Source organism: Coturnix japonica, chromosome 12, assembly GCF_054131305.1.
Source record: "Coturnix japonica strain WE chromosome 12, WE-NBRP24, whole genome shotgun sequence".
NCBI lineage: Eukaryota > Metazoa > Chordata > Aves > Galliformes > Phasianidae > Coturnix > Coturnix japonica.
Genome location: NC_140674.1, coordinates 20047196 through 20062885, shown reverse-complemented (window position 1 = coordinate 20062885; position 15690 = coordinate 20047196). Strand labels below are relative to the sequence as shown.

At 39.3% G+C, this 15690-nt stretch overlaps 1 protein-coding gene across 6 annotated transcripts in view; it reads right to left on the bottom strand.

Moving 5' to 3' along the window:
* BCHE (butyrylcholinesterase) overlaps window positions 1-13644 on the bottom strand; it is a 46645-nt gene extending 33001 nt beyond the window's left edge. The window contains exons 1-2 of one of the 6 annotated variants that reach the window (XM_085513678.1): window positions 13501-13598; window positions 13197-13320 (exon numbers count right to left, since the gene is read on the bottom strand). Coding sequence is in view for 3 of the 6 variants with exons in the window: in XM_085513677.1 (XP_085369803.1) it covers window positions 12744-12867 (124 nt within the window). In the remaining 3 variants the exon portion in view is untranslated. Of the gene's footprint in view, window positions 1-12500; window positions 12945-13196; window positions 13324-13500 lie in introns of those variants that run through there. The other 5 variants (XM_032446555.2, XM_015872027.3, XM_015872025.3 and 2 more) reach the window with 5 other exon arrangements.
* Between the last annotated feature and the right edge of the window lie 2046 nt (window positions 13645-15690).

Below are 15690 nucleotides of genomic sequence, written 5' to 3'. Positions count from 1 at the left end.
CGTTAGAGGCCACTTCAATGAGCTATTTCTAATGCTAAAGACAAACCACTGCACTCAATGGTAGAACAGCAGCAGGAAGCAAACAGTCCCCTGAAAAGGTGACCCCCATGGCAAGTGAGTACTCAGGCTGGTTTGGGGGCAGTAGGAAATGCTGTCAGTTCTACCTTGGCATTACTTGGCTGCCATCAGCCAAGACAGGTTGTGCACATCATTATAATTCTTGACTACTATACTTTAGTCCAATGTTAGTCTATACTTAAGAAAAGTAAGCCTTCTTTTATGATTTCTTCTCTAATTAGAAAAATTAACATATAAATTAAAGTTCCACCACCGTGAGAGTGAGAGGAAACACTTATTTTAGTTATTACTTAGCTTACTAAAAATACCTGAGTGAGAATTAGAGATTAAATACACTTAACGCCTTTGGTAATTCTTTGGCCATTTTCTCAGTTTTCCTCTGGGAGCATGAAATAAAAAGGATACAACAGCAGATATATAGAGAGTGTATATATATACATATATATATATTTATATATATATACATACACACACATCAGTACTTTCAAATTCTACATCTATCAATCTATCTATCCATCCAACTATATTTTGAGGTCATGTTTAAGGCAGAGTTCTCAACAAAATCTGCACCAAATATGAGAACTCAACACACACCTATGAAATAGACCTCCCACTGATGTAGGAATTTTGGCAGGAGAGGTCCTATTTGGAAAGAGGTATATTTCAGATGTTGACAATGGAAAGCAAACGCCTCTCTCCCAGTATGACATCTGAGCTTTCAAGGCCAGTTCAGATGTGAATGGTTCCCTTCTCTAGATTTGACCCTGCCCTTCTGAGCCATCTGCAGCCTGAGAAAGAGCACCTAGGCTCCCATGGGAATAAGTGGGCTGAAAAGTTTTGCAAACAGCACTTCAAAGCAAAGGCAGTCACACGTGAAGTGCGTGTGGAAATGCTATAGTACACGAAGTAGGAAACATTCTTCTTTTCTTAGTTGCTAAGAAGAAAATCAAAAGGAAAATAATGGCTATCCTAGATGAAATGTTCCATTGAAAAAGAAAAAGAAAATAAAAATGAGGAGTTTTTATTTTAAATTCCAGCCTTGGTAAGCTCCCCTGGGGCCTCAGCTACCTCCAGTCGCAAGCTGGGTTTTCCCACAGAGCAACTGGATGACCTTGACTTGCATTTCTGAGAAAACTGCTAAGGCCTGAGAAAAAGCTGTAAAAAAAACAAACTCAGACTGCACAAGATAAGAAAGGTAAAACTGCAGATGGGAACACTTAGCAGCTCAAAGACTTAAGGGGGAAAAGAAAGAAGCCAAAAGCTGTGAAATCTTCAGGTGAGAAAAACAGAAGATAGGTGTTCAGTGGCAGCGAGGATCCACTACTGCTCAGCTTGAAAGCTTCTATTCACACTATGTGACTGCACATATGAAGATATAAACTCAATTTAAAAATAAAGGTTTATTATGCTTGCAGAGCATCTCTGTACAGTAGTTGTCCACACACGGTGACCCTGAGAGATATCATTACCTCTTTTGGTACTGCACAACTCTAGATATTTGTTAATGCAAAACACTGACACAGTAAAGAAGCCTGGTGAGACTGAGTGTTACTAGGGGCAATTGCAGCTGTCTCCAGACCCATATGAAGTTCTGCCTTTATGCTGGTTATCTGAAGAAGCCTCATTCCAGAGGTGCTTACAGGGTGAGATGGGTAAGCCAACAACAAAGCAACACACACTACAGTTGGGGGAATAGGTGTTCGCCAGAACCAAAGAGTAACAAAGCAGAGTTTGGGACACCTGTGATGAGTTATTGCCATCTAAGTGTTAGAGCAGGGCTTCTGTGAGCAGGAGGGGATTGTCTCAACATGAGGCTTTTGCTGGGGACCTTCTATATGTTGATCTCCTACACAATTCATTTGCAGAGAAAACTGCTATTCTACTGTTTTCTAAATGTTCTGAAATGCCAGCACCCTAACCCAGGATGAGCCTTTCCAGACTGTGACAATGAACACAGAATAGTTCTGTTCTGTCCAAGCAACCTCAGATGTTGCTTGTGACTGGCAGGAATTCACAGCAATATTTCTATTAGCAAACAGTTAGAAAAGTCATGAGAGTGAACTGATGTGAAAAGAAATTTGATAACATCAGGAAAGATGTCTTGGGTACATATCATGAAAATAGATACCACTTCATTAAATATACAGAAGACAATAACATCCATATAAGCCATTAAACATGATTATATTTTCCTCTTATTGGTTCAATTATAATCTACTTCAGCTTTCTTCTTATTACTCTAATTATAGGTTGGTATAATTTCCTCTTTATTAGTACAATTATGGCCTGCATTTTTATAAAACTCTTGGAGAAGTCTGAGCCAATGAGGAAATACATTGAGTTGAAAAATAGAGGCATTACTGTTATTATTTCTTTTGAATGTTCATTTACTCTTAATTTCCTATAGTATTCTTACATAACCCATTACTTTGTCTCATATAAGGTTTAGATTCAATAAAGAAAGTAAAGAAATAATTAATGTATGCACAACATGTCTTGCATGACAGTATTATATCCTTGACGTTAATTATGTAAGAAAACAGGCCAGACCGGAGTGTCAGCAAAGAGCTGGAACCTTGTGTGATCATAATTAGGTAACCTGACACACACAAAGAACTTTTCTTTGCTGTCTTGTGATAATACATTCGTCAGCTGAAGTCATTAGTTATGCAATGCACCAAAAGCAGAAATGCCCAAGCAATACCTGGGCAGTTCTCAAAAACCAAGGTAGCCTACCACGTGTGGTACGAAGTTTGATCAGTAACAACCCACCCTGCCTCTATGAATAGCAAAAAAGTCAGAATTTAATCTTGAATAGGGAAGGTAGAAACTTCCCAATTCTCACTCTTCATTTTAGACCTCATCACTAATATGATTTTCCGTCTTTCAGTTTTAGTGACAGAGGTGTGTTTCTCTAATGAAGAAGACATAGAGGTGTTCAAAGTCTTGGCTGAAGTCCTTACTGATTTCCAATTCCCTTTCATCCAACACACTGAAAGAACCAAGGCACACACCAGGACCTGCTGGTGGGAAATTACAATGGAAACAAGTTCATTGTGCCCTTGTCCACTCTTTAATAAATGGCTCATGGCACCTGGATGTGTCACAGCAACAGACTACAGTAAAGATAGTTTAGGTGAGGTAAAATTTCATATCCACAAATGCTCCGTTGCTGCTCTACATGTGTGCATTGGAGAGGAAACTTCTGCAGCCCATGCGTTGTTGGTGGCAGTCAGGCTGGCTGCACCTATCCAACAGATCTGCTGAAGAAAGAGGAAGGTGTTGCTGGTGGTCACTGGCATCAGCCCACGTGTTATATTTTTCCTTGCTACAATCAGAGCAAAACTACGAAGTATTCCAGTTCTTTTTCCCTTACATTATGTAATTCACAGAGGATTTGATCTTTTTGCTTACATGATTCGTGAAAGAAATACAACTCCATGAAAAACAGATGACCCTAGAAGAGGTTGTGCTTACTTTGTTACCCCATGGCCCAAAGCACATAGGCACAGACTGACCTTTTGCCATAGGGCCGTGCCCAAAGATTATTACACTTATGGGAGCTCAGGCACTGCTGAGTGATGCTATAGTCCTATCAGAAAAGCAAACTTCTCAGGCTGAGTGACTTTTGAACAGAAGGCCCCTTTGCTCTGTGGATGTGCAAGCGTTGTGTAATCATGAAACTCATTATAAACATCTGTGCAAATTTTTCAGGAAGATGCTATGATTCGTGAATATTGGGTAATTCATCACAGTACCATCTGCTTGAAAAACAGTCATCAGGGCAGGTGGCGTCGTGGCAAAGTACAGTACACTCCCACAGCTTTTGCTATATGTCTATGTTAAGTAGGCAGCATCAACTTAAATGAGATACTATGAGATGCTGCATACATATTTGCAGGGAAATTTTGCATCCAACAGAGTTCTTGAAATACTAATCACATTCAACTATTACAAAACATTATTTTGCATGAGCTACTCATTCATTAGCCAACTTCATTAGTTCTTTACCTGTATTCCACTCACGATTACTCTGCGTCACAGTTTCCTGATGGATGAACCGATAAACGTCTCTTTACCTCCTCTCACATTTGCTTGCACCAACAAAGCCAGAACAATGCTGACTTTCTCCAGACCCTTCCTATGTATTGTGCAGTAAGGTTTTAACACCAGAACCAATCTGTATATGTAATTTCCCTCAGCTTGGACTGCAGCAGTTTGAACAGAAAAGGAAGAGCTCAGTGCACACAGGCAGAACGTGGCACTGCAGGCAGACCCTGCTCACCTCAGCTCAGAGACACTGAGCAGAAACAGGAATGTCGATGCTCTGCTTATTCTCTAATTTCTGCCTGAAGGCAGGTTCAGTACAAACCGCACAGGGACAGCCTGTAACCTGAAGGACTTTCTATTTACCTTACCAGACCAGAGATACTGGGAAATTAAAAGATGTGCCCAAATCGTAAGGAAGTCTGAATTGCATCAAGACACACAGAGTATTAAAACATCATCCTTCCAGGTTTTGTTTAAATCCTTCACATTTAGAGGGATTGTCAATACATTACTGAAACTCAAAGACATTTCTGATGGCAATCTTGAATGAAAGCAACATCTCCATTCATCTTTTCCACGCTAAATGGAAATCTTCCCTTGAGATTCTAAGGCTGCGTTTTCAAAAACGTCACCAAAAGCAACGATCAAAAGAACTCCCTGCCAGCTCCTCTAGGGCTCCTCAGCTGGTGGATGTCCCATGAGGAAGAACAGCCCTTAGAGCAGTCTGTCCAGGAGCTGCCAGGGCCTGTTGTAGCAGCCACAAACACAGCTGGGAATCTCTGTGCACAGTAATTAATCATAATAAAGCTTGTAGTGAGGATTTGGTCTGGAAGAGGATTCGGAAGGCACAGATGGAGTATTGTGGCACCAAACCACAAGCCTGCATTTTTGCCAAAGCAGCAACCCACTTGTTGAAGAAAAACAGAAACCACAACCTACAGGTAGGCAGGCATCACCACTACTCAGGTTTAACAGGGTTTACCTTTCAGTGCCTCCAGCATTACCTATCCTGCAGGGATACACTTTCATAGAACATCAGTGCATTTCCCAGAGCCTCTAGAGGAACAAAGCGCAATGGTTAAGAGTTGCTTGTGGAAGCACTCAGTGATTTTAACTTTCATGTTCATGCAAAATATCCTGTCAGCAGCTGATGAAAACATCCTAACGTTTGGAATGTCACACAAAGAAATGCAGAAGCCTGTGGTGTTTCCTGATTAAGCACACTTGTCCTTAAATCAAACATGAGCTGTCCTCTCCAATGAGAGGGCATTTGCTGGTGATTAGGATTTAACAGCATGAAAAGCGAAGGGCAATTTGCTAACTCTCCTTTGCTGCCTTGTCTCTTCTCCTCCTTTTATTCTTATTCCCATTTTTAAGTCAGCTATTCTAAATGTTGCAAAAAAAATCGTGCAAGATGGAGACCTTTACCCTGGTCTATTTGAATTAACTAAAGGGAATTTTATTGTTGATGTATACAAAATAAATCTCTCACAAAGAACTGCTAGGCTTTCACATCATGGTTGTGAATTTCGATGGTGATTGAAATAGGACAAGTAAACATCAGGTGAGAGTTGTCCAAGGGGAAAAAAAACTTTGCATCTAATAAAAGTGGCATCTGGTGGAAGCATGCACAGAGTAACATTTGTCAGTATACACAGCCTAAATCTACATGACTGTAAGGCAACAAAGTTTTGTGAAGTATTTATAGGAAGCTGTTTCCCATCCACTGAAAAACAGAGAGGTCTTTGCCTGAGATAGATAGGGTCAGTGAGAAATGAATCATAGAATAGCCCGGGTTGAAAAGGACCATAATGATCATCCAGTTCCAAATCCCTGCTGTGTTCAGGGTCTCCAACCACCAGACCAGGCTGCCCAGAGCCACATCCAGCCTGGCCTTGAATGCCTGCAGGGATGGGGCATCCACAGCCTCCTTGGGCAATCTGTTCTAGCGCATCACCACCATCACTGTCCAGCCTCATAAACAGACAAGTTGCAGATACTTAGAATTCAAGTGTCTGACTGACAGCTCCTGTTGTCCCCACACTGCCTCAAAGGCACGTAAAACAGGCCTGATCAGGGCTCACCTTCACCCATTTAATATAAATCTTTGGCAGGACACACAGGAGAGAACGTCAGCGTGGATTATGAGTGCTCCATTCTATATGTCTGGCATGACTGCAGTGCCACTAGTGGGCAGGACACTGGCAATGTCCCCACACATTGTGCCAGCACCTCCCACAAATATCAGCATATCTGACTTGGACAGGATGCCTCGAGTTTCTCTGTGGGCCAGCTGTTACATTGCATCATGTCACTGCATAGAGTATAGCTATTAATGATTTTCAATGTGATGCACTACATTCTGACAACATGTGCTTCAGATGCTGCTGAATCACTGGGTCACGGGTATAGATACACAACCCCAACAGCTTATGGAAGTACAGCACCAACAGTTGTTACCCACGTCTGCAACAGCACCCTGTACAATTAGAAGGCCAACACACACAATGTTATTTATGTCAAAGGAAAAAAAAGCTGAAATCCCAAACCTGAGACTTCACAGCATCACTGCATGTGAAACATAACCTGAATTTAGGTGCCTACCTACCCTCAGGTTAGTGACTAAATGTTAAAAACTGCTCTTCTAAATCACAACAGAAAATACTGCAGCTCATTTTCTTGGCAGACTGCTTGCACTGCTTCAGTTTAGGAAGCAAACCATATTACAATCATCACAGACATGTAAATCAGCCAGAATTTGTGTTTATGTTGTTGCCCTCCAAATTTAAGCAGACACTAGAGATTTGATACCAATTTTGGAGCAATGAGAACAGACTTTGGTAGGCACATATGGCAGCACACTGGATTTGTACCATGAAATTGCTACACCAACAAGAGCCAGTTCATCCCCCAAGCATTGTAAATGCTGATACAGCATTCAGTTTGTTGACACGAGTGGCTCTGTGAAAGTAACACAAACCCTCTCTTATGTTTCCTTCATTTAACATTTACCTCTACAACAGATTAAAACAGAACAATAAGTATTTTCATAAATTCCAGCACACTTCACATTTCATGTAGTTTTAATTGCACTAAAATAAATAAATATTAGCTCAAATGCAAGTTCAATTGCATTAACCATATTACCATGCAGACCAGAGCTCTTAGACCAAGACTATAAGTCAGCTGTATTCAGAACTAAACTACAAAGACAAAGTAATGAGAAACACAAGAATTTATGGAAAGGAAGAGACCTATTCATTTATCTTTTTGTATATCCCTTTGCAGTCCCGTCCTGTTTATTTATTCTGATAACCTCAAGTAAAACAGCATCTTACAAATGAACTAATGAGAAACAAATTTGATTCTGTACAGACACTGATGTGGCTTCCTGGGAAGAGAAAGTCCTGGATTTCCCTATGCAGATGCCTGATCTGATGCATTAGGATAACCATAAACCACCAGGTTGTGCTGTTGCCCTTAAGCAGCGTGTATCACCACAGAACTCTGCTGCTGTGCTCACCCGACAGCAGTTATTTGCCTGGAAAGACCCTCAAATCCTCAAAAACCAGAAATAAACTCATCCCTCAGACTCATTTTCCTCTTGATTTTACAGCTCAGTTTTTGTTGTTTTTTTTCCATAGGATTTTGGTTCGCTTTGTAAACCACTGGCAATGTTTGCTGGCCATGAAATTCAGGTATGAAAATAAATAACCCATCTGCACAGGCTTAGGATGCAAACAGTGCAAAGCTGAGCTGTGAATTGATGTTATGCTCAGTGCAGCTTCCAACAAACAATCCCCTTCATGTTCATTGCTGCAGCTTGAATTCACTACTGCGCTTCCCCTTACATACACACAGATGTTTTCTAGGTCTCGAAGTTAAGGTACCATTTCAAAAACCAGCAGTGGCATGGAGCAACAGGAAAGATCATCCCACATAGGTATCTGTTTGTTTTGTTTATTTATTTATTTTTTAATTTGTCCCATCGAGAGAGCATTAAGCTTTATGCTTATAGCACTAATCTAAGAAACTGCATAACTACTGGTAGCCTGAAAGAGACTGCATCAGTGTACCCTATCCAACACTACCTCTTCTTTCATCTCAGTGGTGGTAACATGCCAGCACAGGCATTGCTCTCACACAAGATATAACTCCATTATTCAGTTCCCCTCCAGGAACTGGTACCATCTTGGCTTTTGGATCACAAGTTAGTTGCAGATGACAAGGTTGCTTTCTCTTCTGAAACTTTCCCAAGGAACCCAACACAATTTTTGCTGCAACCACAGTTACACTACTATAGCCTGCTTCTCTCCATCCATTTAGTATTGATGTGGATTTGCTCAGAGAGGGCAGATGTTATGTAGCTGAACAACTGCAGAGGTTATCAAATTTCCTGTTACCTGAGCAGCAACTACTGCTACCCTATATGTCAGTATTTTAGATGTAGTGATAAACATCAAGGCAAAAAGTACAGAATATTCAGAAAAATTAAGCACTAAGTAAAAATCCCCGATGATTTGAAAGGTTAACTATCTTGCCATATGAAGCTGATAAAAAGAAAAAGTTAATAGAGAATTAAAAGAAGACCTAAGGAGATAATTTAGTGGTACTTGTAGGTGGCTTATGATACAACTCATGGCCAAAGCTGACTATGGAAATCTGATAACTATAGGGTAAAAGTAAATTTCTGCCATGGATTAAAAACTGCTCTTGAGATAGAGAAGACAAAGGAGAAGAAAGAAGTGCTAATTCTTGACACACAGAAAGGTTAATATCGAGTGCCCCAAAGTTTGCTGCTGGGACTGATTTTTGCCAGTTTGAATCCCAGGAATAACGTAAGAAATGGTACCAGCCTACTCAGCAAATTTTCTGAGCTCCACTACGACAATAAGTACTTGTACTTGCTTGTTTTACATCATGCTCATGAGCCTGTTTGCCTTAACCAGTGGTAACAGCACCTGCAAGGCTATCATGGCACGCAAAGACAAAACTTATCTCGACATGGTTAAACGTCCCAATGTTCCAATGGAAGATTCTATGTTATTTTTGATTGCTCATAAATTAGAACAAAGGCAATTAAATATATATATATATATATATATATATGTTCAGTGAGTCTGAAGCAATGTAAAGTAGATACAGATTACGTTTTTCCCTTTTATACTGAAAAAAATTCTGTGTCTATGCTGCAGCTGAGGATAATGCATTGCCACTGCAATGAATGAATAGTATTTAGCACGAAAAAAAGCCACAACAACCATCTTTAAACTGCAAATAAAGTCTGAAAGACTAGAAACATATCATGGATTTAGGCAGACTTTCAATCTGGAAACAAATGGGATACAGTTCATTTTCTAGTAAATATAACCAATTACGAAAAATGGTAGATGAAGACTCATGAACCAATCACGACAAATATTAACTCAGTGAGAGCTGCCTCACTCTCAAAACAAAAGTCTAACCAGCTCAATAAAGATGTTTGCTTATTCCTCAAAAGCAGCCAGAAATCGCTGCTAGCATGTTGCAGGTGGCTGTTATTAAGAGGGTAAATCCAATACAAAATGTAGCTGCTGTTCCACATTCCAACAACTTTAAATTTTCAACTACGTAATAGAAAACAAGGAAAATATTCAAAAGTAATGTAGCAGGAATGTCTTGTAGGCAACAGGAGCTTTAAAATATGTTTTACACATTTAAAAGCAGTTTCACTCCCAGTTCTGCTCCATTTTGGACCAGCAAAAAGCAGCATAACCCTTTCAACTCTACAGAATCTCAAAAGCTAAAAAATTGCTATGGTCGCATAACGGTTCACATTAGAGAAATCTGACTTAGTTATCCAAAGCACATCTATGAAGAAAAACAGACTAAGAACAATGAATACTTACAATATAGAATATAAATTAACATTCAGTTCTACAAACAATAGTTGGCTTTATGGTATAATGCATATTTAGGCATCATGGCAGGAGGAATTGGCAGAAAAAGTTGAACATTTCAGTTGTGTTGTCAGTTGATGAAGCAATGATATTTAAAAAAAAATCAATTCTCTTATGCCAATGTGTATTGATTACTATGAATATGTAATGTTTTCACGTACCTTGTGCTGCCTACTGTAGGGCCACCTAAAATTATGTTCTTGTTCCAAAATTGTGATTGGAAAGTTTCCCAGCTCACACAGAACATTTGCTCTTTTGAGAGGATAGTAAGTTATTGCATTTTACTTCTAATTGTGCATTGCACGAGTGGAGTATATAGCATTTGCCTTTAATTCACAGTGTGAGATTAGCAGCTGTGAAGTCCTGAAATTTCCCATAGAGGAACTGATGGAAGTCAATATTTGACTCCCAACTAGACAGAAATTCAGATGTTATCCATGATCTTAATTGGCATCGATGAGTATACCTGAAAATTTTATGATATCTACAGTGACATAAAAAGCATATATATTTTTCAGTAACTCCCTTTTTCTTTTCTATTAATAACAAAGATATAAATTAATTGACGAAGGCTATACTGAAAACAAAGGTTCATTTAGTTAGAACTCTGGCAACACCATTGCCTTAGATTCTTCAGTGTTACTCAGCTGTTAAGAACACAGTTTAGTTAAGCTACAAGGTTTACTAACCACGATAATCCAAAAGCACGCATTTGCTGGAGCAGACTAGTATCTTTTGCCCACTATTTCTTTCCTTCTGAACATGTTTTTACATAATCCTTAGAATCCCTAGGACTTACCTTTGGAAGGCCTCAGGTACGCAGGGATGTCCAAAAGGATAACCTTGATTTCATTGCCAATCCTTAAATGAGGTCTGGAAAGGGGTGGATCCTGGCTTCAGCCCTCCCAGTCACTCATATGTATTGCAATGCACACACCTGAGCTCCCCTGTGTTGGCCCTGCCTTCCTGCCAGGTGTTCAATCACTACTTCAAGCCGTGACACAGTATTTCCACTACAATTATCTACTCTGACCCTATTGGATAGCATCTTACTTGACATAGAAAATTCATTAATGTATGCAGTATTACTGGAAAGTACATCAGTATCTCATATTATATGTCCTAATTCTGTAGAACTATTCCATCAAACCTATGCTAAATTAGCTGGAGCTATTGAATGTTACTGTTTATCCCGGAATGCATGACATGTTTTGATTTGACTTTACAAAACAAAGTAAACTCAGATAATAGTTTGAGATGAACACAGATGCAGAAATACTGGCAAGTTCTCTGAGATATAAATTTGGCTTTCTAACTTCTCTCCCACATTTCCTTGGCTGCTCAGCATCACAACTCAGTATCGCATCTCTCAAAGCCATCAGCAACAGTCAGCCATGTGCTGCAGTGTTGTTATATTCTTATTTGAAAGTGAATCCATTGTGTTTTTGGCATTGCAGAATAATATGCATAGAAGAAAAAGTATGAATTTTAATTTCAGCTACAGTCTATCACCATACTAAAACACCACCTAGCTTCTATGAAGCCAGGCTGATAGAGAGCAACCTATCAAGACCAATGGAGCCAAGATGTTACCAATGGGAAAAAATAAAAATAAAAGAAAATTAAAAAAAAAAAACCAAAACCAATAACAAAAACCTACACATAGAAACTATAAAGAAATCACAAACACATAAAATGACCCAAACACATACACAAAGAAAACACAAAATCCAGTTTTTGCTGGATTGAGAGCTTGAAAGCTTTGGAGTATTGGTGGTATCTGGATGAACTGTGGCTAAGGATGAGCTCTGAGCAGCCTGCTATCACAGAAGCTTCCCCAGCACAGCACCCTGCAGAGGCGCCCTATCCTGGTAGACTTCAGCTAATGGGGTTTGCTATCTCATGGCATGACCTTAGCACCAAGAAAAACACATCTGAAGTCTCACCCTTATTGTCAACAATTATATGACATAAGAGTAGCAAGAAATCAGCTGATAAGCGTTTGTTCTGCTTCTCACGTTGCACAAAGGTCGCCTGATAGTGTTATCAGTTAGAGAGATATAGCTGCAAACTGTGGTGAAAGTGCATTTCTTATGGCTGGATTTTTGACAATTGGAAAATTCCCAGTGAGAACTGAGAGAAGGAAGCACCTGACCCTAAAACACTTCATTTCTGCCTTGATGTCACGCTAACACCTTAAAGAGAAAGGAGTACATACAATTCCATCCCATACTAGTGAATAGTTTTCCTCTCATTTGGTTCACTCAGTCTAACACTAATTCTCACTCCAATACAGTTTTAAGGCTGATCGTTGCTTTGGCCATGATAGATTTAAGAGATATCTCCCTCCCTCCCACACCAGACCCATTCCCAGGGGGATGACCACACCTAAGTTGGGTGCAAGCTACTTTAGAAAGGCATCTTTCTGCTTACCTGTATGCATCACAAAATCATGCAGTAGTACACCCTCAGTGTGACATGGAAGTACCTATACATCCTTTTTTTGGTTGTCCAAAATCAGCTGCATTCAGATATACTGCAAAACTACACAAGAGAGGTAACCATGCAAATAATAACTTCTTTGTTCTCCTAGAGAGTATTTTGCATTTTTGCTATTGAAGAACACATGGAAAGGACCGCAAAAGTACCACTTTCAGCCATTAGCTATTACTTAGCTGTTCCTGCAGCAGAAGATTTCCAGTTTCCAACTTAGTATCTTTTGCCCACTGCCTCTGAAGAACTTGAAGCATAGGATGGGGTACGCACAACTTTTCCTAGCTTTGGGTGTAAGGCAGTTCATTTCACCAAGTGACACTGTGTAATTGCAGGACTGGTGCCATTTCATGTACCCTTCAGCTGGTCTAGGGTCACTATGGGAGGGGCTATAGTGAGCTCCCAGGCTTTGAGGTAAGGACCAAACCCCCACTGGCACAGCTCCCCAGCCTGCCCACTGCAACATCAAGACTATGATAATGTTTCTGACCAATTGGTAAAAAAAAATAAGGGTGGGGGGAGTGGCATTTATTTCTTCCTTTGCTCAAACTTTCCTGCCTGATCAAATCAGAACTTCCACCTCTCCCATTTCATTGTTTCTTAACTTAAATAAAACAAAACCCAGAAAAGACCAACCTCGAGAGCTGATTTCCTCTCTTGCTGCTCCTTTCTTTACTCCCAGAAGAGCTTTCTCAGGCTGATCAAGGGTTGCTAAGTAGCCAAGCTCCTTATATCCACAAGTGCTGTTTCACCTGGCCTGCTGTCAGATAAGCAGCTGGTTCAGGAGCCAGGAACTTCACATAACTCACAAAATATGCTACTTTTAAAATGTAAATAATGTACTTAATTAATAACACTTTGGCAAACACCTTAAGGAAACACACTGCTGCTTGACTTTGATCACCCATCTGTGCATTTCCCACTTTGCCAAAATCTTTACCTCTTGCAGTGAGATTATAGCTGCTGAGATGAAAGGAGGCTCACACATTCACACCAGTGAAAGAGCAGGTTGCTATAATGCTCATGAATCCACTAAGCAAAACACAACCATCATTCACTGCAAACTACAAAGGTATGTTTGCAGTAGAGGCAGGCACAGCCACACCAGCCTTGGGTTAGCTAATTTGGTTAACAATTAACAGATGGCAGGAGGGATGGTGATTCTAAGACTTCTCAAGAATAGGGATACACAGACCAGTGTGGGTCTTCCAGCTCCTCCCAATTTGTTTTCTAATTGTAATACTGTGCTGCTTGGTCTTCATTGCTACCTTTTGTTCTGGTGCAGGGAAATGGTTCTTAGAATGACAAACTCATGAGGAAAGCCGGCTGGGATTCTTGAGTTAGTATTTCTGCTTAGTTATACAGAATGTAAGAACACACAGAGTGGTTTACATGACTTATAAATAAACATCACTGCACCTAAGGAGCACTTCGCAGATGCCAACCATGTATTACTTCACTGAAATAGACTACTTGTGTTGCTCATTCTGATTGTTACCCATGGTCACTGAGACCATGACATTTCACCTATGGATATTAGATGTGTTATTCCATATACATTAAGATAGTTCTGCCTTTACATGTTGTAACTTGTAAACATAATTTACCCACATGCCATTAGACTTCACTTGCAGTTTTGATCCTTGGCCTATTTGTATAATCATTAACTAACTTAATTTCCAAGAATTGTCAACCTAGTTCACATTACATTTTTACACAGGATATTTCTGGTAGGATAAAACGATGTGTATTGCAGTCAAGGTTGTTTTTGTCCAACCCAACCAGCTATGTTAATTCTAAATTCACTGTGTTACAAAAACCAGAATAAATGTTTTCCAAGTAGAAGAACAAATCTGGCAAGGAATAAAAACGATCATCCCTTTAAAAGCATAAAACAAGTGTGCAGAAATACAAAATGTACGTTTTGAAAAGTGTCAGAACTTCTTACAGTTTGGTGTTAATGTATTTTTTCCCCTCTCTTTTTGAGTTTATTTTCAGTCATTACCAGTCCTAGTCCTTAATCTGTTTAATTACAGGCAATGTATGAATTTACCTGAGGATAAACTACAAGCACAGGGACTGCAGCGAATGATAAACTGATTTTCTAAATAAAGATAAAACACTGTAATCTTAATCAGACTGTGGAGAAAGTAAAGAGACTACGTGACCAAAAGATGCAAAGAGTATTCATTTTTAAGAGCAATTTAACCAATGCTATTTCTGCATCTCCTGATACAGGCTTTAAAATACATGCAACTTGCACAGGAAACTTCTGGAAGATGCTCGTTTTTTTCTTTTTAGGTCTGATATTTCATAGCAGTGTAAGAAATAAAGAAGAATAATTACACTGTGCATTTCAGTAGCTGGCATTCAATCTGATTTTTAAGAGTCCTAAACTGTTCCACTTCCATCTCTTCTATTATTCAGCAGTTTAATATGCTGCATTTCCTGATATATACATCAAACATCTCTCATCCTGTGTTGTGTATTCCCTTTATTTGTAATTTTTTTTCTATTTCAGCAGAACCTTTTTAATTCCTTTGCTGAAGGCCAAATTCCATTAATATTTCCAATCAATTCCTTTTAATTTCACTGTCCTTGTTGACTCTAGAATAAGCATTACTGCCTATTTTATTAGGATTCTATTTCCACCTTTTTCTAGATTGCTATCAAAGATGGAGACCTGGCTCACGTTACCAATGGGTGCATTACACCCCTGGATATTTCCAACCATCTTGTTACACAGCTTTTTTTTTATCTTAACTTGTTAAATTTGCCATTTGACCAATATTCAATCCTCATACAATTGTCTCCAGCGATGCTGACCAAAATTAATTTTTCCATTAGGATTTCATGAGATATTGTGAAATGCTTTTCTGAAATCCATCTATCTGTCAGTGCTACCCCATTTTTCTCCCTCTGTCTAAAGCTCATACCTTCAAGCGAGTGTATCAAACTTATTCTTTATGCAAAACATTGTTAATTCTGGGATTTCTTTTTGTTTGTTTTACATTTAAATCTAGATAAGGAAAATAAAATATTTGCATATCATTACAAATCTAGTTGCTTCTCTTCATTCACTGACAACAGTCACAAAACAGTCGCTTTTGGTTGCATTAACTCATTGTGT